Source organism: Mustela lutreola, chromosome 13, assembly GCF_030435805.1.
Source record: "Mustela lutreola isolate mMusLut2 chromosome 13, mMusLut2.pri, whole genome shotgun sequence".
Lineage (NCBI taxonomy): Eukaryota > Metazoa > Chordata > Mammalia > Carnivora > Mustelidae > Mustela > Mustela lutreola.
Window position 1 is genome coordinate 53,803,807 of NC_081302.1, and position 27,922 is coordinate 53,831,728.

The 27,922-nt window shown below is 35.9% G+C and overlaps 2 protein-coding genes across 3 annotated transcripts in view; one reads left to right on the plus strand and one right to left on the minus strand.

The window, feature by feature from the left end:
• Nucleotides 1–27,922, minus strand: part of VWA8 (von Willebrand factor A domain containing 8) — a 333,728-nt gene that overhangs the window by 275,219 nt on the left and 30,587 nt on the right. For both annotated transcript variants that reach the window (XM_059144521.1, XM_059144520.1), the window contains exons 3-5: nucleotides 16,587–16,717; nucleotides 13,519–13,629; nucleotides 1,147–1,314 (exon numbers count right to left, since the gene is read on the minus strand). In XM_059144521.1, the coding sequence (XP_059000504.1) occupies nucleotides 1,147–1,314; nucleotides 13,519–13,629; nucleotides 16,587–16,717 (410 nt within the window). The remainder of the gene's footprint in view (nucleotides 1–1,146; nucleotides 1,315–13,518; nucleotides 13,630–16,586; nucleotides 16,718–27,922) is intronic.
• Nucleotides 4,170–5,977, plus strand: LOC131813947 (COP9 signalosome complex subunit 2). Its single transcript, XM_059144522.1, has one exon. It carries the CDS (start codon nucleotides 4,178–4,180, stop codon nucleotides 5,507–5,509), a length of 1,332 nt encoding a protein of 443 aa, XP_059000505.1. The 5' UTR covers nucleotides 4,170–4,177; the 3' UTR covers nucleotides 5,510–5,977.

The following is a 27,922-nucleotide window of genomic DNA, read 5'->3' on the forward strand; positions in this document are numbered from 1 at the left end:
GCCTCTGCCTTCAGCTCAAGTCATGATTCCAGAGTCCTAGGAGCCCTCTCTGCTCAGTGGGGAGCCTGCTTCCTCCTCTCTCTCTACCTGCCTCTCTGCCTGTGATCTCTGTCAAATTAAAAAAAAAAAAAAACAACAACAACAACTAAAAAAAAAAAAAAAAAAAAAACCAAAAAAACAAATAAAAAACTAAAAACACAGCAAGGAAATAATTCCTGTAGGATGTTAGAAGACTAAGGAAAAAATAGAGCAGAATCAGGGAGCGTGAGGGCAGAGGGGACACTGCAATGTCAAATTGGTGGGTGAGAGCAGGCTTCATTGAGAACGTAACACTAGACCAAAAACTTGAAGGGGTATAGAAGGAAGCCAGGTATCTGGAAGAGCAAAGTGACTTGCAAAGCACTAGGAGAATGCCTTCCTGGTGGGTTTAAGGTACAGTAAAGACAATACTATCCTCTGGAGTGAATAAACAAGGACAGCAGGAGATACGGCTAAAGAGGCGGGAAGGGCCCAGATCAGACAAGATCTGTTTTGCACTGGAAGGCCTTTGGGTTTTTGAGTGAGGAGAGGGTTTAGAACAGTTTTAATCTGCCCCATGTTTTAAAGTGATCCTGGACCACTGCAGGGCAGCCAGAATGAAAATGACATGTATTTACAACAACTCAGGCATCAGATCCAGGCAGCTTGGACCGTCATGGTATCTCTTAAATATGTTTCATTTCTGTCAATATCTACTGGATTTTGAGCTTCTGGAGGCCAAGAACTATACTCAGTTCAGCTTTATCTTTCTTGCACCATCTAGAAGCCATTAGACTTCTGGTACATGGTTGTTGGGAGACAGAGAAGAAGATAGGAAAGGAGGGAGAAAAAAAAAGAATTAAAAGGAGGGGGGGAAAAGAGAAACAAATAGTTATTACATAGGCCAAAAAAAAAAAAAAAAAGCCATTAAAAAAATCTGGGAGGTCTTCTAATAGGATCTGCAAACTGAAAAACTTGTCAAACTGCAAACTCATGAGCTAAGCAGTGTGCCACAGATGCGAGCCACCTGAACGCTGTCCTCGTGCCCACACAAGCATGTCTCACCACAAATGGCACCTCCTACATCTCAGGAGCCAAGACAAAGGAGCTGAATTTTTCTGTTCTTACTTGGAGAAGTTTGTCGTAACGCTCTGAGGACATCAGGAAGCGTCCATCCTCAAGTTGCATCTCCCTATTTTCCAGCAAGTTGTTCAAAACGGGCAGAACGTTCCTCTCCGCCTTTTCCAGGCCTTCCAAAACAAGGGTTCTGCCTTCTGTGGCTGCACGGACTGCACACTATTTCCAAGAGACAAAAGCAATATGAGAATATGGAAGATGCCAGAGCATGGCTTAATTTTACTTGTAATGCAAGTAAGTGAAGAAGTAAGAGATAAGCGATTAATGCAGCCACAGATGATCAGTACCTTCACAGTCTAGTTTTACTAGGCAGTAGAATTTGTTGTATGCCTGTTCAGGAAAAGAATGTTTATAACATACATAACAAAGACCAAGTAAATACACTTAATATAAAAAGAATTTTTCAGATTAAGAAAATAATATCACTATGATATGCAAATGAGCATAATAAAATACTTTCCATTTCACTGGTTAATAAAGAGCTGCAAGGTAAAACAATATATTTTTAGAACTTCAAATTAGCAGAGATTAAAAAAGAATAGTAATACTTAGTGTTGGTAAGGTTAAGACGAAACTGGCGCTTTTCATTCCCGATTGGTCTATGTGCAAAATGACAATGTTATGGAGAATAAATGGCAAGGTATTTTCAAAAATTTAAATGGTTATGTTCATTAATCCAGCAATTCTATTTCAAGGAATTTTTCTTAAGGGAATAGTCAGGAAAACATAGATGGAAAGATTTATAATTTAAAAAAAACAAAAACAAAAACAAAAATAAAAAAAACCCCAAATGCCAATCTAGAAGACTGGCAAAATAGACCATAATAAATCAGTGTGATGGACTACTACACAGCTATCAGAAATAATGTTACAGCTCTATCTGTTCTAGGACTATGCCATCACTTACCTGATTACTAAACCCTAAGTAAATATGCTTCTTGTTTTAAGAACCTTGTTATAAAATGTACTTAATTCATGAGTCCATGGGATGGATTGGGGAAGACAATGACAATGCTCTAGAGATGGGACATTTGCTTCTTCCAGCAGTTGTATTACAAATCTGTGATAAAACATGAGGAAAAGCCACTACAAATTGACATTGGTCAACCTCAGCTGAATCATCACTATTACTTAGAAAATACTTTCTTCATTTCTTATAGAAGTTATTGCCAAGCCAAGCTTCCAGTCCTTTTCATTTCTTTCTATTATGTACTTTACCATGATGATTAAAGTCATCAGAATTGCGATTCCATGGCTTTCCTAAACTCTATCACACAATCCCTCTGTGTCTTCCTTACTCTTATTTCTGTCTTTGACAATCTCCAAGGCCAGCCCTTTCCACCTTGAGCTTAGAGGCATCTACTCTCACCTTTTCCAAAATCTTCCATCAACCATCTCTTAACTGAACTTTTAACTTCCTTCTCTTCTACAAACATGTCTGCACTTTAAGAAAACCTATAGTCTCCTAATACCTCTCAACACCATCTATTTACCTTCAAGCCCCATAAGGAATAGTCCCATACACACTGCCTCTACTAAGCCTCCATCACTCTTATTTTACTAAAACTGCTCACTCGCAAGCACCAAAAAAAGAAGGCATTTCCTTAATCATCATGTTCTCCTTTCCTCCCACCCTCTTCCCTTGATCCTCTCTTGTGCTTCATGTTCTGTCTTAAGATATTTACCAAGTAGGTTTTCCCTCTGGCTTTCCTCAACCCTTCTTCTGACTCCCACCCTCTTAAAAAAAAAAAAAAAAAATCAAGAGCAAGCATTCCCTAAGGCTCTGCCCTTACCCTTTCCCTTCCTCTTCCCTCATTTGTTATTTCATTAGCAAAGCTCTAACATGCTCCCATAAATCCTCACTGGTTCACTGACTAGCCATTATATGACAGGTGCTATGTTATACGTTACATTAAGTAAATAGCAATAACAATACATAACGTTTTAAAAATTTTCTTTATCTCCTCTTTCTTGAGAAACATAGTATGTGATCCCAACCTTCCTCCTGATCTCCAATGCTCCCATTTCCAAATACCGTTTAAACATCTCCATAGACGTGTTCAAACTCAACATTCTGAATCAAATATGACTTCTTTCTAAACCAGGCCCTCTTCCTGGTGGCGATTTCCATTAAAGTCTCATTGAGGGCGCCTGGGTGGCTTGGTTGGTTAAGTGTCTGCCTTCAGCTCAGGTCATGATCCCAGGGACCTGGGCTCCCTGGAGTGGGGAGCCTGCTTTTCCCACTCCTACTCCCCACTCTTGCACTCTCTTTCTTGCACTCACTCACCCTGTCAAATAAATACATAAAAATCTTTAAAATAAATAAATAAATAAAATCTCATTGATTCTCCTGCCATCCAAAATTCAGTATTTCTAATTCCTTAGACAACGCAAGTATAACCTCTAAATAGTTCATGTGTTCATCTGCACTGAACCTTCTCAATGTGAGCCTTCACACTGAGGCACATTGAAGGCTCAAAGTGAGCCTTCCTTCACTCCCTGTTCATTTTACTGAAAGAGTCAATTGGAACAGGCACCATATCTCCATATCTCTCGTTCTCTGTTGTGCTCAAGATAATCCTATTTTACCTGCTGGAAGTTAGAGACTGAATCATGCCATCTGAAAACTCTATGAGATCTAAGATTATACAACTTACCTCAACTTTATGAAGAATATTATTTTTTAAAATCCCCCTAAACTTTTTTCTTATTAATTATTTATTTACACACCATTTGAGTGGCAATGAGTGGATGCTTTATAGTGCAAATAGATCCAAATATGATAAAAAGAGGATTATAAACTTATGAGTGGTAATTTTTTTTTTTATGTGAAAAAGACTGAAAAGAAAACAATCACACACAAAGGATCACCCAAGATTTTTAACTTTCTTCCTGACTTGCCCTTTGGATATGTGGTTATAGACTCGGTACATATATGTAAATTAAAATTTTTAAATGCAGGCAAGAGTACTGGCTAAAAGGAGAAAACCTTAAAAAGATACTTTTTGCCCTCCCGGCCAAGATGTCTGACATGGAGGATGATTTCATGTGCGATGATGAGGAGGACTACGACTTGGAATACTCTGAAGATAGTAACTCCGAACCAAATGTGGATTTGGAAAATCAGTACTATAATTCCAAAGCGCTAAAAGAAGATGACCCAAAAGCAGCATTAAGCAGTTTTCAAAAGGTGTTGGAACTTGAAGGTGAAAAAGGAGAATGGGGATTTAAAGCACTGAAGCAAATGATTAAGATTAACTTCAAGTTGACAAACTTTCCAGAAATGATGAATAGATATAAGCAACTATTGACCTATATTCGGAGTGCAGTCACGAGAAATTATTCTGAAAAATCCATTAATTCTATTCTTGATTATATCTCCACTTCTAAACAGATGGATTTACTGCAGGAATTCTATGAAACAACACTGGAAGCTTTGAAAGATGCTAAGAATGATAGACTGTGGTTTAAGACAAACACAAAGCTTGGGAAATTATATTTAGAACGAGAAGAATATGGAAAGCTTCAAAAAATTTTACGCCAGTTACATCAGTCTTGCCAGACTGATGATGGAGAGGATGACCTGAAAAAAGGTACACAGTTATTAGAAATATATGCTTTGGAAATTCAAATGTACACGGCACAGAAGAATAACAAAAAACTTAAAGCTCTCTATGAGCAGTCGCTTCACATCAAGTCCGCCATCCCTCATCCACTGATCATGGGAGTCATCAGAGAATGTGGTGGTAAAATGCACTTGAGAGAAGGTGAATTTGAAAAGGCACACACTGATTTTTTTGAAGCCTTCAAGAATTATGACGAATCGGGAAGTCCAAGACGAACCACTTGCTTAAAATATTTGGTGTTAGCAAATATGCTAATGAAATCGGGAATAAATCCATTTGACTCACAAGAGGCCAAACCATACAAAAATGACCCAGAAATCCTAGCAATGACGAATTTAGTAAGTGCCTATCAGAATAATGACATCACTGAATTTGAAAAGATTCTGAAAACAAATCACAGCAACATCATGGATGATCCTTTCATTAGGGAACACATTGAAGAGCTTTTGCGAAACATCAGAACACAAGTGCTCATAAAATTAATTAAGCCTTACACAAGAATACATATTCCTTTTATTTCTAAGGAGTTAAACATAGATGTAGCTGATGTGGAGAGCTTGCTGGTGCAGTGCATATTGGATAACACTATTCATGGCCGAATTGATCAAGTCAACCAACTCCTTGAATTGGATCATCAGAAGAGGGGTGGTGCCCGATATACTGCATTAGATAAATGGACCAACCAACTAAATTCTCTCAACCAGGCTGTAGTCAGTAAACTGGCTTAACAGAGAACAAGCTTTCACAGACGTACTTAATGCAACAGTGCAGAGATGTAATCCTTAAAAGAACTGGGAATGGCAAAACTACTGTCGGTTGATGTGTCCTGAAAATTATTGGAGTTATGGCAGAAGTGCTTTTTTTGATCAACTGGTTTGTGTTTTGCTGCTGCATTTATCCCAAGAAAAAACAGCTTTAATCTCCAGAAGAAAACCAAAATGCCATGGGATTTATGCTGTATTGACATCTTGCCCTAAATATACAACATCATAGTAATTTGTCATGGGCAACATGACCAGAGAGAAGATTTTTGTCATGATTTTAAATACACTGACATGTTACTGTTGGTTAAATTTAAACATGTTTTACCTGCAGAAATTCTCTCACAAATAACCTGCAATAACTTGAAATGCATACCCTTTTGAACACTTCCTTTTCTCATGTATAAATTAAAATGTTTGCTGCATTTTGCAAAATGTCAATTCTCCAAAAATGTGTCCGTATATTTCTGTACCTGCAGTGTAGTAAAGGTTTAGATGAAACCCCATAATTATAGTGGCATACTGTCACTTAGGTTTCAAGCAGCAAAATAAACAGTGCAGCTCAGAAATTGTAAAAAAAAAAAAAAAAAAAAAAAAGATACTTTTTAGTAACTAAATCCGAATCACTGAGTTTATAGAAATAATACTAGTTACTAATCCGCATAATCTTGTTTCCTGATTGTTCCTTAGTCTACAAAAGTATGAAACTATAAAGTATGAAAATACTTTAATCAGTACTGTCAAACTTTAGTAATGCAATCTCATCACCTTTGTATAGAAGAATGTTAAAAAAAAAAACTACATACCAAATCCATTAAGTACTGGAATATATCAACATATTGTACCATGTGGTGAGTCTCAGACTTAATTGGACATGCTGGAGAAAAATAAATTGTTACAGGTGTTACAGGTTTTGTGCCCAACAGAGGCTCAAACAGCCTACCCTGTCTGCATCGATGCCCTCTTTGCCCTCTGTCTGCCCAGCACATGAGTGTAGAGCCACAATGCTCAAATTCTCCTTGTTCTGCCATGTGCCTGTTTCATCTCCCCAGCAAGATTCTCAGGTTCAAGGGGTGAGAACCCTGCCTTTTATGTCATCCTGGTGCAAAACTGGCTCACAGAAGGCTTTTGGTGTTTATGAAATAAAAATGTAACCTCTCAGTTAAAAGATGCTGTTAGGTAAGTTTAGGAAGGATTTTTATATGAAGGATAATAGTTATGTATGCCCACACTTGTTAGGAGAACAGAACAAATTTAACCATCAGCATGAATGACTTAAGCTACATAGTTCAAAAATTTTCCAATTTTCTTTTTTTTTTTTAATTTATTTATTCGACAGAGAGAGAGATCACAAATAGATAGAGAGGCAGGCGGTGGGGGGGGGGGGGAAGCAGGCTCCCCACCAAGCAGAGACCCTGATATGGGGCTCTATCCCAGGACCCTGGGATCATGACCTGAGCCGAAGGCAGAGGCTAAACCCAGGTGCCCCTAGTTCAAAAATTTTCTATACGGATTTTTGAATAAAGGAATGGTGGTATACTTTTTCTCCTGAAATCTTAAAAAAAAGAAGGGGGCAATGCATACATATTTTATGTAGAATGAATACTTGTGATAGTTACTCAAAGCAGAAACTACATCAACCATAAGGATCCTTTCCTGCCCTTCAAGCTATAGAATTACCAGAGACCTAATTTTCTCAAATAGAAATCAGAAAAAATACAGCAAGATCTTTCTGGACAAACCATACCAGTTTTAACAATCCAACATGTAGGCATGAAGGTTTTCAAGATAAAGGAGGCTGCATGACCTAAAAATCAAAAACCATCTAAGCCTCTGTTCTAGATTTGCTTCTGATTTGATAAAAGACCCTAGGCAAACAATTAATCTGGAGGTCTGTGTCCTCATTTACTAAATGAGAATATCCTCAAGGGGTATTGTATATTGTCACTATCTAGGAAAGAAAGCAGTACTGGAAATTAAATTTAAAGTTATCGGACCTAATTAAAATAGAAATTATTACTGATAGAACAACAATTTAATGAAAAAGCTTCAAGGGACTCGGAATGGCTACAGTTTAACAGCACTGAGGAAGCCAAACAAAAACAAAAATAATTAAATTTTAAGTTCTTTATTTTAAAATATCAGAATAGGATCAGATGGATTTGTCAGTGCTCTACCACTTACCTGCAATGGGCAATTTAGGCTAGTCACTTTACCTCTCTGAGCTTCCATTTCTTTCTTAAGCCACACCATTTATGGTGCTTAACTCACAGATTGTGGTGAAGATTAACAAAGATAACCTCTGGCTCAAGTAAACCTGTACAAAATGATTAGCTGTTGTATTGTCAATACTCTCATCCTTTTAGTCATGGTGGCTGTTATCATCATCATCATAATCATCGTTGTCATTCTTTCAGGGAAATAGATATGATACAAAGAATACAAACTTTGGAACTGGACAGATCCTGGTTCAAATCCCACGTCTCCTGTTTAGCAGTTGTATGACTATGGCCCTCTAAGACTCAGTTACTTTACCTATAAGATGGGGAAGTCATCGCCATCCTAAGGATGTTTTGAGGATTAGATGCACTCATATAAGGCACTTAGCACAACAGAAGTCTCAATAAAAGTTGTTACTATGTCTTGATTTTTAAATTAACTTCAGTATAGTTAACCTACAGTGTTATATTATGTGCCCTGATTTTTCAAACAAATTCTATAAATCTGTCAAACAGTTAAAAATTATGAGTACACAAGAGTTGGCCTAAGCAAGATGGCAATATGGTAAGGAGCCAAGGCTTGAGTTCCAACTAACACAGAGGCCAGAATAAACAGAGAGCCCTTCTCCAACTGTCCAAGTGACAATTAGAACATATTACAACAATATGGCTGTAAAGAGTCTGGTGCAAGTAACAAGAAATTTAGCCACTCTCAACAGACTTGTATCTAGGTGATGCTTTTCAAATTCCAAATACTTAATTTAGCAACAAACTTCTGAAATACAACTTTATTATTTTAACAGTGGTTACATGTAGAAAATAGCTTCAGCATCCACAAATAGGATTAAGTTTACAAGTAACTGTTTTTCCCTATTTTGACAAAATAAAAATCTTATTTTCTTATCAACAGCACTGTTATTCAACTTATTAGTTGTTGTTTTGATGACCTCTACTATTTAAGCAGCACATTAAAAAAAGATTAATCCTTATTTTTTTCTATTAAAAAAGAGAGAATCAAGAATAATCCCAAACAGGGGCATCTGGGTGGCTCATGGAATTAAACATCAGCCCTTGGCTCAGGTCATAATCTCAGAGTCCTGGGAACCAGTCACACTTCAGGGTCCCTGCTCAGCAGGGAGTCTGCTTCTCTCTCTCCCTCCTTTTCCACCCCAGCTTGTGCGCACTCTTTCTCTCTCTCAAGTAAATAAATAAAATCTTTAAAAAAAAAAAAAAAAAAAAAAGGAATAACCCCAAACAGAAAAGAAGACATTAAAATACTATATAATTGTTTAAAGTGCATTTTTATGCTTAACATTAAATATGTACCTCATACATTATGGAACTGGAGAGAATTGTGTCAAATGTATCAATAAGATTCTAAGGTGAAAAGAGTTCCTGGCTTAGGAAAAGTTAAAGAAAATCATTTTACTTTCCCCATCCTGGCTTTCTACTCTCCAAATTATCTTCAGTGTCTCCTTTCAGTAAGATATTAAAATCGAAATGTAATTTATTTGTAGCTTAGTTAATTTATATTGGCTCATACTTGAGTAATGCAAGCAATTTTCTATTGATTTAAAGTCTTCCACTCCAGCTCTTTGGAGTCACATGGCAATAAACAGAATTAATAAAGAGAATGTCAACAAATAAGGGGGGGGGGGAAGTACATTAATAGGATTTTAAAGGGTTAAAATAACAATGACTTAGATTTTTTTCAGGTTATTTTATCTTCTGAGGCAAAGGACAGGTCATGTGGTAGCAAAATATCTTTAACTCTCCTTATGTCTCCATGGGTGTCAAAATACCAATCATATAAATTTTCTTATTTCTCTTCTTTAACCAATTCTTTTTTAAAAGATTAATCTGTAATCCGCTTAGCAAGGTAATTATATAAAAAGTACTTAAAATACTTAAATTAACTTTACATGAACAAATTGATAAGTTTTGGCAAATATTTACATATAAAGCATAGTATAAAATTCAACATTTTCTTAACAGACTATAACTTACTTCATCGGTACCCTTCTCCTTTTCTATATCCACTCAATTCATTGACATCTATATAGGAATGATAGCCAATAAATGTATTAGAAACACTCAGCCTGCTCAGTAATTTTTTAATGCAAATTAAAGCCTATTAATTTGGCAAAGTACATACAAATAAATACCCAGTGCTGACAAGAATTCATGAGGCAATCATGCATAGTGCGCTGACTTAAGTGTGAGTTGGAACACCCTTTCTGAAAGGCAATTTGGCAATACACATAATTCTTGAATTATTCTTGAAAATGTCTAGACTTCTCCAAAAATGAATATTAAAAAAAAAAAAAAAAAAAAAAACCTCTATGATGACAGGAATTTGTTTCTCTTGCTGTCATTCTAGAGAGGGTCTGACACGTAACAGTCATTTTGGTGAGCATTTAAGAAATTCTCTCTATATAGTATGTGTGTACTATAAAAGCATTTATGAAATCAATAGACATATATCTATAAAGAGCATTTATAATATTATTAATCAGAAAGAAAATACAAATTCCCTACTATAGAATTACTAACCTAATTCTAACCTTCAGGAGTACAGTTCAGTTTAACCTCTGACTTTATGATCAATCATCCTTAATCTTGTGTGAATGAAGATAAGTGAAAAGGTTGATAGTCATGACCCTCAACTTGGAATTGGGGGTTTTGTCAAGGTTTCCAGCTGAACAGTCAATTAGTAATTACTTGAACATTAGTCACATGTGCATGCATCAGGCACACTGAACAACCCAAACTTTCTCTCCCAGGACCCACCAGATGGCCACAGGCATTTTTTCACCCATCTTGGCCTTCGTAGGTTAGAGCCATCACCTACTGGTTAATGAAGATACTGCCTCTCCCTTGATCTCAAACACCAAATTAAGAATGTTTATTGTTCTTATTGTTCTGTTATTATGGTTAAGAATATTAAACAAGTTAAAGAAATTTCCAAATAAAATAAAGACCTTTCAGTCTAACAACATATGACCAGCTGGTTCTTACTGGGCAACTTCATCTATCTAGAACTCAGATGGGATTGATTCCTTCTAATCACTCAAAATAGATGTCAAAAAGATAAATACCTTTTCTATTGATGTGCCCTCTCGTCTTATCCAGAACCGTTTTATTGTTAATTTACTTAAAATTTTAATAAGACTGATTATCCAAAGGAGAAACCTATCATCAAATAAAAGGGCCAATTATCTTCCAGACAGTTTTTAAGTGCCAGAGATAAACAAGAAAGTTACATTCTGGTAGGAAATGCACACAATAAACGGAAACACAGAAATATTAGGTAAATTTATGTAGTGACAGGTACTCTGAGGATCACACTGTGTAATATGACAGCACTGTATTGTGCATGGAGTGCGGGCATCATCAGTGTTTACTAAAATGTTCTGAGAATTTATAATCTGAATGATGAGGAGGCAGGAATATATAGATCTGGGAGAAGATTATACCAGGCAGAGGAAATATTAAATACAAAGGTTCTGAGGCTAGAAAGCATTCAATCTATTTTTAAGAAAACAAGGCCATGAAGCAGGAGCCTAGAAAGCAAGGGAAAGAGGGAAAGGAGCTAAGGTAGACAAGATTAGGTCCTGCAAAGTACTGTGGCCATATTAAAGGGTTCAGACTTTATTTTGGGTGTAATAGGATTGCATGGATGTAAGCAAGGAACTGTTAGATCTGATTATGAACAAATAATAAAGAATAGTAAGAGATAGAAGAAAAAATATGAAACTCAGATATAATCTCAACAAATAGTCTGAAGTATCTTACGAAAAGGACCAATGTTCCTCTGCCACAATTACAGGCTTGGAAGATGTCTGTAGATTACATCCCCAATAGCGGATGTTCATCATAAAAAGTAGGAGTTGCCAAGAAAACATAAAGTGTAAGATATTACCATACACTTATAATAGCACTTTAAATATTTCATGAACTATAAAACAGATATCATCCAGAACTATGCTTTTTAAAATGGCAGGCACAGTATAATATTACACAGTGCTTTCTAAATAATTTGTTTCAAGAAATAAAAAGTTTTAAGGTTCCTTTAAACAATAAACATATAAAAGTCCATTTTCTCTTCTTCACTATTTGCATTACAACAATCAATCCAGATATAAAATTCATTCAAAATATGTTTTTAAATCCACACTCTACCAAACACCCAGTGCTCTCAGTGTCATTAAATCTGTTCCCATCTGGGCGCCTATGTCATTCAGTCCATTAAGTGTCTGCCCTCAGCTCAGGTCATGATCCCAAGGTCCTTGCCCTGGGCTCCTTGCTCAGAGGGGAGCCTGCTTCTCCCTCTCCCCTCCCCCTCCCCCTTTGTGCTCTCTCTCTCTTAAATAAATAATTAAAATATTTTAAATAAACAAATAAATAGATAAATCAATCAATCTGTTCCCATATCCCCTCTCCACTACTTCGGCTATAGTCTCCGTTTTCTATGCTCTCTCCAACTCCTTACTCTTGGCCTCCCTAGATTCAGAAAAGAAGCAGGCATTGTAAAAGTGTATTTTTTTCCACATGTAATTAAAAATAATGTACAAAGTGAACCATGGCACTAGGTGAATAAAACAGATTTCTTTAAAATGTACTTCTGGGCTTCATCCACAAAGGATTACTTTTTAATTGGAAATGTGAACTCAGATTTTCTCACTACATGATGCTAAGTATGATCACTATCCTTTAAGGGGAAGACTGCCAAATCTCCCCATCTTAAGTATATTTTTCCTTTTTGTAACTAATAAAGTAATCTATAAGACAATGTGAATATCCAGGTCTCCAGAAATTCTTTCACTCAGTGGTTTTTTTACACTTATAGTAACTTGACCTTTGTATAACACATTTGAACTGAATCTGATCCACTTACATGCAGATTTGCAGATTCAATTTGATGAACTGAAATTGATCCACTTATATGCAGATTTTTTCATTATAGTATTATAAATGTTTTCTTTCTGATGCTCTTAATAACATTTTCTTTTTTTCTAACTAAGAATAGAGTATATAATACATATAATATCCAAAATCCATTTATCAACTGTTTGTTATTGGTAAGGCTTTCAGTCAACAGTAGGGTATTAAGTTTTGGGGGAACCAAAATTTATATGCAGGTCATTGATGCTCAGGGGTCAGCAACCCTAACCCACTTATTGTTCAAGTGTTAAGTGTATACTCTTTTAATTATAAATAGTGTGCTCATGAGTGTGAAGAAATGTTCAACAAGCTTCATTATAATATTGAGAAAATATCATCTTAGTTGGTAATCTGCACCTAAGAACCTACCTCTCCCCCAGAAAGGATGTAGTACCTGGAAGTATATACTTAATTTCACTATGCTTAATACACCTTTACCTACCTGACTTTTAGATGGAGAATACTTTCTAAATGTGCTAGACAATTTCCTATATTAAAATCTCCTTAATTCCTTTTTAAAAATTCAAATTTCTATGTGCAAGTACTAGGAAGCAATTAAAAATTAAGAAATCAGCATATTGATCTTTAGGTAACATTTTAGAACCATTAATTTCATCTACACTTTCTACTTAGTGCTAAACCAAGAAGGCATTTCCAAGAACAGGAAAACCAAAATTCTAAATTAAATCTGTCTAGAGAAGGCACAGTACATTATCTTCACTATCACATGGGCTAGCTCTATTCTGCTTTAAAAATCAATTTTGCATAGACCTGGACTAAACAGTCATGTGTTGCAGTGTGATAAGAACTTGCCTGATCAATGTAAAAAGCTGTGCCTCCTCGGATCTCTCGACGCTGTTTGAGATCGGTTTCAGTGGTGTCCCTGGACAAGGCAATGTATTCAACTTCCCGTCTGGTCAGCTCCTATAGAGCAGAGAGTGAAATTGTCCCCAAATTAAATCCAATTCCCAACATATGCTTTGAAGCCAGTTATACGACAATGTTACTGCCCTAGAGAAGAGCATTCTAAATGTAATTCTGAATTAAATCCTTCTGAGTCTTAGCTGTGAGAAAAATGCAAAACATTGAACGTTAATGAAAAACATGCACGTACCTCTCCTCAGAGCTCTACTTTTGCTGCATCCAATAGTTCACTACTTAATAATTATTTACTTCTTAAGCAATAATAATCATAGTCAGGTCTTGTAAATCTTAGTATTTTTTATAGAATTCTTTTCAAATACCACAAGTAATAACTTGTTTAGTTTTTTCACAAATGATAGTCATTTCAGTAAGTAATGTTCACCTTTTTCTTAAAGGGCATCTACATTAATTAAGTCCATTAACCAGTTTACCAACCGTATGTGATATGTTGGGTTCACACTTAACCAAGTGTGAAAACAAGGTGAATACTAATACAAAGATCAACAGAAAAGGGAAAGAAAACAAACACAGCTCTTCAGGAAGGACAAGAAGAAAGGAGGAGAGGAAGGAGAGGGAAAATAGAATTCTTTCACAGAAAACAAGCATTTTGGTTTGAAGGGGAAACCATCCAGAATTCATTTCTTTTGGAATAATTTATGCATCCCTAATGTCTTTTTGCCCTGCATGTGACAATTACATACAAAAAGTTTTTAACATTATCCTTGGTTTTACAATATTGAATTAAAAACAATGCTGCTCTCCAGTTAAATAAGGCATACAATATGTTGTTATTAAACAGGAAGAACAAATTAATTACTGACGTATAAAGAAGAAAATTGAATGAGCATGCCATTCATGGTAAAAGAGGATAAGTCCATACAATAGGATTTTTTCCCCTCTGCCTTATCTCCATGTAATGCTGATAAAAATATAGTGTCATTTTCATTTTGTTTTTATAATATACACCTGTTTCCATATACCCATAAATTCAAGTACGTATGAAAAGAAGAAAACATTTTAAATAGAGAAAACACACATATAATGATGAAGATATGGTGATACCAAACAATATTTTTCTAAATAAGAATGAACTGCCAGTGAAAGCACACTTTTGGATTAAAGCAGCAACTCCTCTTGTTAGTGGATACCTCCTTCTTGCTTCTGGAACACATCGCTGGTATCATCATGTTGGGTTCACTGATTGGTTGAATGTGGTCACTGGAAAACCCTGTCAAAACTGGTTGACAAAGTCATACATACCTCTTATTGTTAATTTGTACCAGAGTAACACCCTGAACTGCCACACTGACAGCTCAGACCAGACAAGCACCAGCTGCTGCTTCCCAGGGATGGTCTAAGCAACTTCACCAACAGTACCAGGAGCAGCAGATGGAGGAGGCAGCAGGGGTCTGTTGAGTTTTTTGGGAGCTATCATAAAATTCCTTCTACATGGATTAAATATAAAAGACACACAGCTGTCAAATTATTTCTACTTCATTTCTTATTGGTTCAGCAGGCTTGCCCCAAAATCTCTGCCTGTACAGTCTTCATCTACTCTGGATATTACTAAGCGTAGGATCTGATATCTAATGGCAACAGTACCCACTTGCAGAGTTTGCAAGGAAGCTTAGGCTAGTAAGCTTTCTTATGTGTATTTCCACATCCTAAAGCTGCCTCAGCTCTATTTCATAATTTAAAGTTTGTGGGGTTTTTTTTTAGAAATACAGGTTTCACACTTACAGACTTATATTGCATTTTTGAACCAACAAGACTCCTGTAATCTCCCAGCCTTTCTCATTCCACATTCCTAACAAGCTTCAGGGTCTTGCCAAAAACAAAACCAAAGTAAGATACTGTGGTCATTGTAATGAACCAGGTAGAATGGATTCTCAGCAGCTGACTCAGCATTCCTAGATAAACCACTTTGCCTTGTTTATTAATAAAATAAGGCTAATACTACAATGACCCATTATATCTCACAAGCTGGTTCTAGGAACACACATAAAATATGAAAAGTATGCGCTCAAAGAAGTTAGGTTCTTATTTGCCCATTGTATTTTTATCATCCTCACCCTATATGATATTAGAAGTACCAAAATACATCTACTACTAAAATAAAAGAGTACAGAAAGCATATTTCAATAGCACAGAAATCAATTCTTTAATAATCAAGTAACACAAGGAAGCTGAAAACAAAGTTCTTCTCTTCATCCTAAAAAATATCTTCAGAACAACTTCATCTGATCGCATTCTTCCTCCCATCAATAGAACAATGTGTATTAAACCTGACAAAGTAGAAATATAGTCCTATACATTTTTTTAAACCTATGTTGAGATTTTAATATTTCAATTCACTTTATAACTATGCTCAGAGAACTACGAACATTTAAGAGAATAACAGGTCAGAGAAAGGATTTGAAGTCTAGCTCCATCATTTACTAACTGGATAAAGCTCAGTAAGCTAGTTTAATAAAGTAAGCAAGTTTTAATAAACTCGTTTTCTCTATCTAAAGGGAAAAAAGCATGTAACACATAAGAGATATTTTACAAACTTGTGGCTTCCCTTGAAGACTATACAACATCAAAAAGTCAAGAGAGTTATTTGGCATTTTAGGATGTGGATCTAAGATAAATATTCCTTGAATAATATAAAACTGGGTTTTGTTTTGTAATTTCAGAATTTATGATCCAATCTGCCACTCATTGCCTGAATTTGAATTTCTTTTTTACCAGAAGTTGAGAACTTTCTAGTTGCAGCCAAAATTTCCTAAAGCTATGAAAGATAAATGCACATTTGCTTCCCAGAATACTTATTCCAAAATCTTTATTAAACAGGTTATCAACCTGAAAATTTTTTTGAGTAATGAATAATCCTTATATTTTTATAAATTCTTAATTTATTTTAGAACATAATTAATCCAAGTTCCCTTAGGAATCCATAAGAATCAATTGCTCACCAGGTATTGCATTGCAATAGAACGTCGAAGAGGCCCAGGAGGTCCTATTAGAAAGACATCTTGCCCCAAAAGATCCTTCTGCATTATCCATCTTAGATGCTGAATTACAGATTGAGCCACAGAGTCTGAAACTTCAAGAGGAAAAAAATAAATAAAACGAAATGCAAACCAGACTACTACTTATAATATAAATCTCCAAGCAATCAATATATTTAGTGTATTATATTTTTAAAAGCATATCTATGTGTACACACATACATACTCATTGATAGATACACCTGGCGAATTCTCACACTGCTTTATAGTAAAACCATTGTTATCAATGTTAAAACAGGACAAAGTTTATGATCTCATAAACAGGCACATAATCCCACATTTAACAGTTTTTAAGAACATTTGAATGATCACCTGTAAGTGTCACTAAAGAAATAAAAGCGATTTTCAAGGGCGATATAAGGCACTGGAATTGTTATTTTATCACAGTTTTACAGTCCAGTGCTTTTGTTCTAAGAAGGGACCATGATCAAATCATCCCAGACAATTAATGATTATCACAATCTTAAAAAATTGAAGAAAACTATTAACTTAAATTGTCAATAGGATGTGAGATCCACCAAACTTCACAGTGAGAAGGTTAAGTGACTTGACATCTTCAGATGTCTATTATTTAAGTCTATTCTTATACAGCAACTCTTGGGAATAGTAGACTACTTCATTCCAATGCCCTTCTAAGTCTACTATTAAATCACCCATTAATCTGCTCATCTTCTGCCTACCCATTTTATAAATGTTTGAATTAATATAATTAATTTGTGTTTGCTCATTTGTAAATCACCCAGTGACCTAGGAAGTGCATTTCTAAGTATCTAAGAAACACTCTTGCCCTTCTACATCAGGAGACAGATGGAATACTCACAGAATGCCATTCAAGATAAAACCGAATACAGCAAAGAAAAGGAAAACGTACTCATTCTTAAAAAAATAAAAACACAACTGGAGACTGGAAATGGATAAAACACACATAAAGGAATACTACATAATGACAAAAACAGAATGAACTACCACTACTTCCAATATGTTTAACTCTTAAAAGATATTCAGTGAAAAAAATTAAGTCACAGAATAAATCTCATATGATACTGTTTTGATAATACTCAATAAGCTAGCAAACTGAATTCATTAGAAATCCATACATATGTAATAAAGTAGTGCTTGAGAAGCAAAAAAACAAGAGAATGATAAATTCAGGATAATGGATACCTAGGCAGAGAATCATAGAAATTCTCAGGGAGAATAATATTCTCAGGGAGAATATTACCAAAAACCAAGAGAATTTCAATGGTTTTTGGTAATATTCTAGTTCCTAAATTGGATGTGGGTTACAGTGTCTCCTTTATTATTGTGTTCCATTTTACACATAAACACACATATATATCCCAGATAAGTCCTTTATATGTACTGGATATATTCCATAATTTTTACACTTTGTTTAATCACCCAGTGAGGTCATAAAAGAATTCAAAGATCAAACTAAGAACACTTGCCAAGGCTAAAGCTGTGCTTCCCCCACCAACCTCAACAGCACAACTTTACAAGTGTAGTCTACCTCCCACCCCACCCACAAAGCTAACATTTAACCATGGGAAAAAATAAAGAGAAATTTCTGATTTCCTTTATCCTGGTGAAATGATCAAGAACAAGGTTTGGGGGGCAGCCTGGTTGGTTTGTCATGTCACTGGGTTCACACTAAAGCATCTCATAACTTCCCCAAACCAAGTGCCTCTATGTCTGAAAATCAGGAGATTCACCACTTAAGTGGACGTGCGTGGCTTCTCTCCTGTCCTCTGAATCCTCTACAACATGCACAGGGAACTTATCACCCTCGAGGGGGCAAACACTGGTCCTTGGAAAAGGGGTTGAAAAAAATCGTTAGATGTTACAATGGTCTGCTGTCCACTAAAGGGATACTGTACATAAAAGATATGTAGTAGAACTGTGGTATTAACATTTCATGAGATTGGGGAAGACAAGTTGGGGTTTAAATGTCCTTGGACGAGCAATAATGAAAAACAGATTGAGAAACATTGCTCTAAGACCTAGACCTCTGAAAATCTACCAAGCAGTTTCAGGATGCTGTGGAAGCAATTCACCTGAGACTGGAGACTCGACCTCATTTATAACTATCAAATGTCCACTTAAACTATTTTCTTTCCCACTTCAGGCCTAAATCCATCTTTGTGATATATAGTTTACTCTTTCTTATTTCAAGATGAGTTAGTCAGCTTGCTGTATAAGGATGACACAAGATAAAAGAGTTAAGAAGCTTTAGCTTCTCTGTCATAAAATTACACAATGTTCCCTATCCCATGGATCTACTACCTCTTCTTATGCCAATATCAAATATATAATTAAAAACATGAACACTTTTGGGATTCTTTTTGCTTATGTTTTTACAAACCTCAGCTTACTTTGGCCACAGGCCCTCTCAGCACTGTTCTTACAGTTTGGTGTCACTTTGTATTTAGCTTTGGCAATGTGCCTGACCTTCCATTACCTGGACTTGACTATTTAAAACACGACCATTTCCAAAGTTCTAGAAGGTAGAGCCAAGTAGGTCTCTTCTGCTTCCTCCCACTGTTTATTATTTATAACTACTTGTAACTGTTCATAATTACAGTCTCCATTAAGTTCTATATAGTTCTATTCCATTTTGAATGCCTTGACCTTGGAACTATAGACATTTTTAAGACTTTTTTTAAAGTTGAAGGCAGCAGTTCCTAATCAAATGAGAGGTCTGGCCCTCACAAGTTGTCAGTATCAATTAAGTGCTGCGGTACAGGAATAATTTTCTTTTTTTTTTTTTAGCAAACTCATGAAGAGTCAATTATATCTATAATTACAGAGCCCTTTATATGCCATGTACTTTCTCAAGCAGGAGAGAAAGGCAGGAGAGTTATCTGAAGTGGGAACTGAGTATAATCCCGAGTATGCTCACAGGAATGAATCCACTGAGCACGATCCTCATGTGTTGAGAACCACTGGTCTAAGGTACATCTGACAATTCTCAGCAATCCTTTCCTTTACTCTTGCCACTCAACAGCGGTTCCCACCTAACCACAATACTGCCACCACTCTATGCCTGCCAGAAGGCATCTGGAAATGTCTGGGGGTACTTTCAGATGTTGAAAAGCTTTGGGGGATGAGGGATAATTTGGTACACTACTGACATTTAGTGATGCTTAATACAATGTCCAAGGTAGTCCCATTGCCCAGTATGTCAGTGGCACCCTTGCGGAGAAATACAATGTCTGAGTTTGGGTTTTTTTCAAGGTTTCTGTTGCTTGCATACCACTACCGAATTATTTCTAACTAGTCACAATTAAGTCTGGAGGAAGAGTTCCTCTTCGTTTCCCCTAGCTTCTGAAAGATGAAATTGTCAGGAAGGCAAATCAGTAGTGAAGAAATTCTACCTTTAGTTTGATCTGCTAGATGTCAAGATATCCAAGGCTCTCATCACCACATTTCAATTCTATGTAAGTTTCTTAATACACATAAGCAGCTTCTGAATCCTGTAGCTGGCCCTGTAGTCTATGCTATACCTTCAGTAAGACTTCTTTTCCCGTATTTTGTCCTTCTCCAATAAACAGTCATAATAACAGCAATAATTTATTACATCTTTTTCATGTGCCGGGTAAAAATACAAATGATTTTTCATACAGGATCTCTTTTGGAACTCACACCAACCCTAGGACGCAGCAGACTCTACTGTGTCAGAATACAGAATTGGGCCAAACTGTTCAAATCCCAACTCTGCTGTCTACTAGCTATGTAAACTTCAACAGTTATTTCAATTCTCTGTGCTCAGTTTCTCCATCGGTATAACAGATATAACAAAGGTACTTATTCATAAGGTCATTATGAGGATTAAATTAGGCACTTAGAACAGTGTCTGGTAATAGTAAGGGCCATATAAGCATTCTTTAAATATTCATTACCTAAGTTTCATGAAAAGAAAATTAAAGTTCTTATTCACAGTTGCTCTGTGCATGAACCAGGACTTTGACCTAAGCTTCTGAGTTCAAAGCTTGCACTCTAGCCTTTATGTCCTACTACGCCTCCAAAATCTTTTTAACAGGCTCTATCTTCAGATCCAAGATTTTCCCTACAAGTATGCACCTCATGGGGCTCCAACAAGTTCAATGGACTTGCTTTTCTGGACATCAATACTATTTCTTCATTTTTGAGAATGCCTATGATATCATGTTTTACTCCTTTTATTGAAAATTCCAATTTTTACACTATGATATGAGAGGACATGTTTCTCTTAAAAAAAAAAAAAACTCCCATTTTTACTTACTTATTTTTTACTTTAGTCTATTATGTCAAAGAAAATATTTAATTTGTCCAAAAATTGTATTAAACTACTGAGAGAAAGCATCACATACTGCTGTGTGGTGTCTGTGGTGTATTTTACGTTAATGCTTGAAACTAGCTGTATTTTTAGGATGGCCTCAAGAAAACATGAGTCATACTTAAAAGCATTCCAGAAATAGAAACAAGATGTAAGACTGTACATTACGAACATCTGCAAAACAAACCGCCAAACTGCCATGCATAACCTCATATAAATACAGCCCTGCGTGCACGAGGAAACCCTGACTTCCATGTTTTCAGGCACAAGATGCTACCTTCCAGGAGGCCATATAATGATAAACTGATGTCAAAATGAAACCAGAGAGCCTAATCCTATATTCTAACATTTCCCTCTCTAGGTAAAAATAAAACATCTGGTTCATGTTGGGCTACATTCCTTATTCAATCCCCAGCCAATACTTGTTTCACAAAAAAAAAAAAAAAAAAAAATGTGTACTATTTTTACCCAGGCATATTCAAGGGCTTTAAAATAAGTTTATTAAAGGAATCCAAATTATAATTTTCTCCCTCTGCAGACTTAAACTTGTCATACATGTAAAGATTAAAATTAAAATTTCAGAAAATTACATAGTTCTCATTTCATTATAGTAAGTCCTTGAAAACTAGTGATGCTTTGTAAGCATCCCAAGGGGCAACATAATATAATGGAGGGGAAAAAAAATGCCTTTGAAGCCAAACAGATGTAGCTGTGATTTCTCATCCTGTCTTTTATCAGTGTCCTTGGACAAGAATTCTGAATCTTCCGGGCTTAAGTTTTCTTATTTTTAAGAGAGCATTAATAATACTTATCAAGTATGACTATTATGAAGATTACAGGTAAAGCGTCATGCCAAACCCCTCAGCCAGTGACAACCACGAATGGAAGAACATTAAAGCCTTATCCTCACCTGCAAAATCCTCTACCTGGTGTGCGTCCTAGACAGTGGGCTGCACAGTGTGGACTCGGTGGTAATGAATGGGCTTCTGGGTTTATACTCAAATGAGCATCTGGACCTAGAGCCCACCCTGAAGAAATAAAGGAGAAAGGAACCCAACATTTACCATATCCCTGACTACTAGAGCTTATGTTAGGTACTTCCTCATGGCATTTCACTGTATTGACCATAGTCATCCCACAAAATAGTTCAGGAAGAATGTGAACCCAAGTTTGCCACACTACCCTGCATTCCCTCCTACCACAGCACAGTGAGAGATTTCAAAAGAATCACACCTAATCTCAGTGCATGTTCATTTACTAAACTGTCACCTATCACATATCATTCTGTACTTGACTATGATGGATGTCAAGGAAAACAACATATAGTATATTTAGAACTGAAACCTACATCATTTACCATATGGGCTAACCAAACTAAGAAATTAAATCATTTACAGAGCTACATTTGTTAAGGACCTACTCTATGGGCTTAGCACCAAAATGAATACAATAAGGTCCTCTGAAGGTGTCAAAGGAAAACACTGCATATATTTAAAGCCCAGTTTATATAAAGCCACTCATCTATAATGTAGACTGATGAGTCTGATCCAATATAGCTGTAATCCAAATTAAATGAGAAGACAATACTGGCCAACACGGTCCTCAGAATAGAGAAGCCATTTAGTTTTTCTTAAAACAGGAAAAACACATCAATATACATTAAATAAATGGAAGCATATCCACATACAATAATTAAGGGTCAAGCTGTTTATTTTTTGTGTAGAGATATTGGAACAAGAGTATATATATGCATGTTTTTTCTTGTATTTGCATAGAGAAATACAGAAAAGATACCCCTGCAACTAATAATGTTGCAAATAATGTAAATAGAAACAGGTGAAACTATGATTTCTCAGTGTGCATTTTTTTTATATTGTTTCAGTTTCTGAAACACATAAATGTACTATTCCTACAAAAAAAAAACCTAAGTTACTTTTTTTTTAAAATCAAGTTTTAGAAAACCCTTGAGACAGGAAAATTTTTATAATATAATGCTTTGTGAAAATGGTCACAAAATAGTACATAGCGAATATTTTCTTGAATGATGCAGGTAAGTACAGTCATTTTTAAAAACACTGGGTACATTTATAAGATCTGACTCACACAAAGTATATTCTCGGACAAAAATTAAATTATATTGCAAATTAATAATAAAAAGACCTTTGGGGGCACCTGGGTGGCTCAGTAGGTTGGGCCTCTGCCTTTGGCTCAGGTCATGATCTCAGGGCCCTGGGATCAAGCCCTGCATCAGGCTCTCTGCTCAGCGGGGAGCCTGCTTCCCCCTCTCTCTCTGCCTCCCTCTCTGCCTAGTTGTGATCTCTATCTGTCAAATAAATAAATAAATAAATAATCTAAAAAGAAAATTAAAAAAAATCTTTGGAAAATCTCCAAATATTCAGAAACCAAACAGTACACTTGTAAATACCACATGGGTCAAAGATGAAATCAAAAGGGAAATTGCCAAGCACACTGGAACAAATGAAAGTAAAAATACAATGTAGCCAAATTTATGGCATGCCACTAAGGGAGTACTTAGGGGAAATTTTATAACACTAAAGGCCAGTGTGGAGAAAAAGGAAGGATTTCAAATTAATGGCCTCAGCTTCTGCCTTAAGATACTAAAGAAGGAAGAGCAAGTGAAACCCAGAGAAATGAAATTTATACTGATCAGAGCTTAAATCAATGAAATTGAAAACAAAATAATTTTTAAAAATTAATGAAACCAAAAGTTTATTTTTTGAGAAATCAATAAAGTTGACAAATCAGGAGAGACTGATTAGGAAAGAGAGAAGAGAAAACAGTATGGAGGTTCCTCAAAAAGTTGAAAATAGAGCTAACTTACAGCCCAGCATTGCACTACTGGGCATTTACCCTAAAGATACAAATGTAATGATCCGAAGGGACACGTGCACCCCAATGTTTAGACCAGCAATGCCCAAAATAGCCAAGCTATGGAAAGAGCCTAGAAATCCAACAACAGAAGAATCGATAAAGAAGATGTGATACATACACACACACACACACACACACACACACAATATTATGCACCATCAAAGAAATGAAATCGTGCCATTTGCAATGATGTGGATGGAACTAAAGGGTATTATGCTAAGCAAAATAAGTCAATCAGAGAAAGACAATTACCATATGATTTCACTAATGAGTGAAATCTCTCACTCACTATGAGTAATTTGAGAAACGAGACCGAGGATCATAGGGGAAAAGGAAATGAGATGAAATCAGAGAGAGAGATAAATCGTTAATAAGAGACTCAACCTCAGGAAACAAACTGACGGTTGCTAGAGAGGAGGCAGGGTGGGAAGGAGAGGGTGGCTGGGTGATGCACACTGGGGAGGGTAAGTGCTATGGTGAGTGCTGTGAATTGTGTAAGACTGATAATTCACAGACCTGTACCCCTAAAGCAAATACAATATATGTTAAAAGAGAAGACACAGATTACCAAAGTCAGGTCAGGAATATGAGATAGGGGTTGACATGAAGTACAGATACTTCAGATATTAAATGGAGAATTAGTGTGAAAATTTTTATGACAACACACTCCACAACTTGGAAATTCCTTTAAAAAGTCAGCTGTTCTTGGGGCACCTGGAGGTTCAGTCAGTTAAGCGTCTAACTCCTGGTTTCAGCTCAGGTCATGGTCTTGCAGTCATGGGATCTAGCCCCACTCAAGCTCGGCACTGAGCATGGAGCCTCTGCCCCTCCCCTTCTCCCACCCACTCACACTCAATCTCTCTTTAAAAAAAAAAAAAAAGTCAGCTGTTCCTTAGCTAACACAAGAAAAGGTAACTTCAATAACTATATCTAACAAAGAAATTGAATTAATTAAAAACCTTCCTTTGAAGAAAACTCCAGGCCAAGATACCTTCAAGATGAAGTCTACCAACATTTAAGGAAAAAAAGCTAATTTTATACAAATCCATTCAGAAAACTGGAAAAGGAAGAAATACTCCCCAATTCATTCTATGAGACCAGCACTGCCTGAAAACTAAAATCTGACAAAGACATCACAAGGAAAGTGCTATAGACTGAATATGTTCCTCTAAAATGCACATGTTGAAATCCTAACTCCCAATGTGATGGTATTAGGAGGTGGGGCCTTTGGGAGGTAATTAGGAGCACTCACGAATGGGATTAGAACCTTTAGAAGAAAAGACACCTGAGCTTGCTCTGTCTCTCCACTCTTTCTGCCATGTATGGATACAAGAAATCAGCGGTCCACAACCCAGGAGAGGGCCTTGTCAGAACCCGATCATACTGGTGCCCTCATCCCAGACTTCCTGCTCCCAGAATTGTGGGAAATATGTTTCAGGTTTTTCATAAGCCACCCAAGCTATGATGCTTTGTTATAGCACCTGGATCTAGGACCAAAAGAAAACTACAGATCAATATCCTTCATAAATATAGACACAAAAATTCTAAACAAAATTCTCTCAAACTGAAACCAATAATATATAAAAACAACAACACATTATAACCAAGTAGGATTTATTCCAGAAATGCAAAGTTAGCTTAACATTTAAAAATCAATTAATTCCTGGCAATTCACAGACCTGTACCCCTGGGGCTAATAATACATTATATGTTAATTTTAAAAAAATCGATTAATTCACCATGTTAACAAGCTAAAAAAGAAAAAACACATTATCATGTCAAAGAACACCTGACAAAATGGAATATCACTTCCTGATTGCAATCCACAAATGGGAGAAAACTTCCTCAACTTGATAAACAACATATATGAAAAATCTATGCCTAACATACTTCAGGGTGAAAGGTAGAATGCTTGCCCCCAAAATCAGAAATAAGACAAATTCTCTGTTCTCATCACTGCTATTCAACATTTACTGGAGGTACTAGCAAAAACAGTAAGGGAAAAACAAACAAAGAAAAAGCCCCACCCAATTAAAAAGAAGCAGTATTACCTTTATTTATATATAACAAGACTGTTTATACCAGAACTGTGATAAAATCTACAAAACAAGCTCTAGAATTAATAAGCGAGTTTAGCAAGGTGCCAAGATACAACGTCAATATAAAAAAATCAATTGTATTTCTATGTTAAAATTAAAAAAACAACACCATTTATAGTAATAACATCAAAAATATGAAATACTTGAATGATGACTGACAATGTACACAAAACCTATACACTGAAAAAAACAAAAGGGGTACCTCTAAGTGGATCAGTCGTTTAAGCACGCAACTCTTGATTTCAGCTCAGGTCATGATCTCAGGGTCCTGGGATAGAGCCCTGACTCTGGCTCTGTACTGGGCTTGGAGCCTGCTTAAGGTTCTCTCTCTCCCTCTGCCCCCCTCCCCAACCCACCCCCATCCCTCTCTCTCAAAGAGGAAAAAAAAAAAAAAACACTGAGAGAAATTAAAGATCTAAATGAATGGAGAGATACACCTTGTTTATGGGTTGCAAAACTCAATATTATTAAGATATTGAATCTACAGATTCAATGCAATCCCAATCAAAATCCCAGTAGGCTTTTTTTGTGGAAACTGATAAGCTGATTCTAAAATCATAAAGGTCCAATGGACCCAGAATAGTCAAAACATCTTTGTAAAAGAACAAAGATGGAAAACTAATTAATATTACCTGATTTCAAGATTTACTGTAATACTTTAGCAATCAAGATAGTGAGACTATGGTGTTTAGAGATCACTAGAACAGTCTAGAAACAGACTCACAATTTCTGACAAAGGTATAAAGGCAAGTCAGTGGAGAAAGGATAGTCTTTTCAACAAACAGTACTGAAACAATTAGATATCCATATGCAAAACATGAACTTTGACCCACACCCTATATAAAATGACCTCTGACTCACGCCATTATGTAAAAATTAACTTAACATGGATAATAGACCTAAATATAAACTATGTATACAACTGTGAAAAGATTTGGGAGAAAAACAAGAAAAAAATCTTTGTAATCTTCCATCAGACAAAGATTTCTTAGGTATGACACAAAAAACCACAATCCATAAAAGTAAAAACTGATAAATTGGATTTCACTAAAATTCAAAATGGCTGCTCTTCAAAAGTCATAATTTAAAAAATTAAAGGACAAGTTGCCAACTGAATGAAAATATTTATAAATCTTTTATCTGGTAAATTTCTTATATCCAGAATGTATGAACAAATCTCAAAACTTGGGTGCGTGAGTGGCTCGGTCAGTTAAGAATCTGCCTTCAGCTCAGGTCATGATCCCAGAGTCCTGGGATCAAGCCCCAGGTCGAACCTCCTTCTCCCTCTCCCTTGGCAGCTTGTGCTTCCCTGCTCTCTCTCTCTCTGTCAAATAACTAAATCAAAAAAAAAAAAAAAAAAAACCCTCAAGACTCAAAAGAACACAAACGCTCTAATAAAAAAGTGGACAAAAGATGTGGACACTTCATCAAAGATATACAGATGGCAAATAAGCACATAAATAAATGTTCACCATCATTAGTCACTAGGAAGTGCATATTAAAATCACTAGGAAATGCAAATTAAAATCACTAGGAAATACCACTATATACCTATTAGAATGGCTGAAATTAAAAACACTGACCATACCAAGAGCTAGCAAGAAGGCAGAGGAACTGGAGCTCTTATACACTGCTGGTAGAAATGGAAAATGACACAACTACTTTGGAAAAGAGAATGGCAGTTTCCTGAAAAGTTAAATATCTACTATGTGATATACCATTCCACTCAGGCATTTACACACGAAAAAAGAAAGTATTATGTCCCTATAAAGACTTACACATGAATGTTCATTCATGTTCAGCACCTTCATTTAAAGAGCCTCAAAACAGTTACAGTGATGTCCACCAACAGATGAATGAATGAATAGGCAAACTAATTACTCAGTAATAAAAACTGATGAACTATTGAGACATGCAACATGAAAGAATCTCAA

Coding starts and splice junctions, on each gene's coding strand:
- LOC131813947 (XM_059144522.1), top strand. CDS start 4,178: ATGTCTGACATGGAGGATGATTTCATGTGCGATGATGAGGAGGACTAC.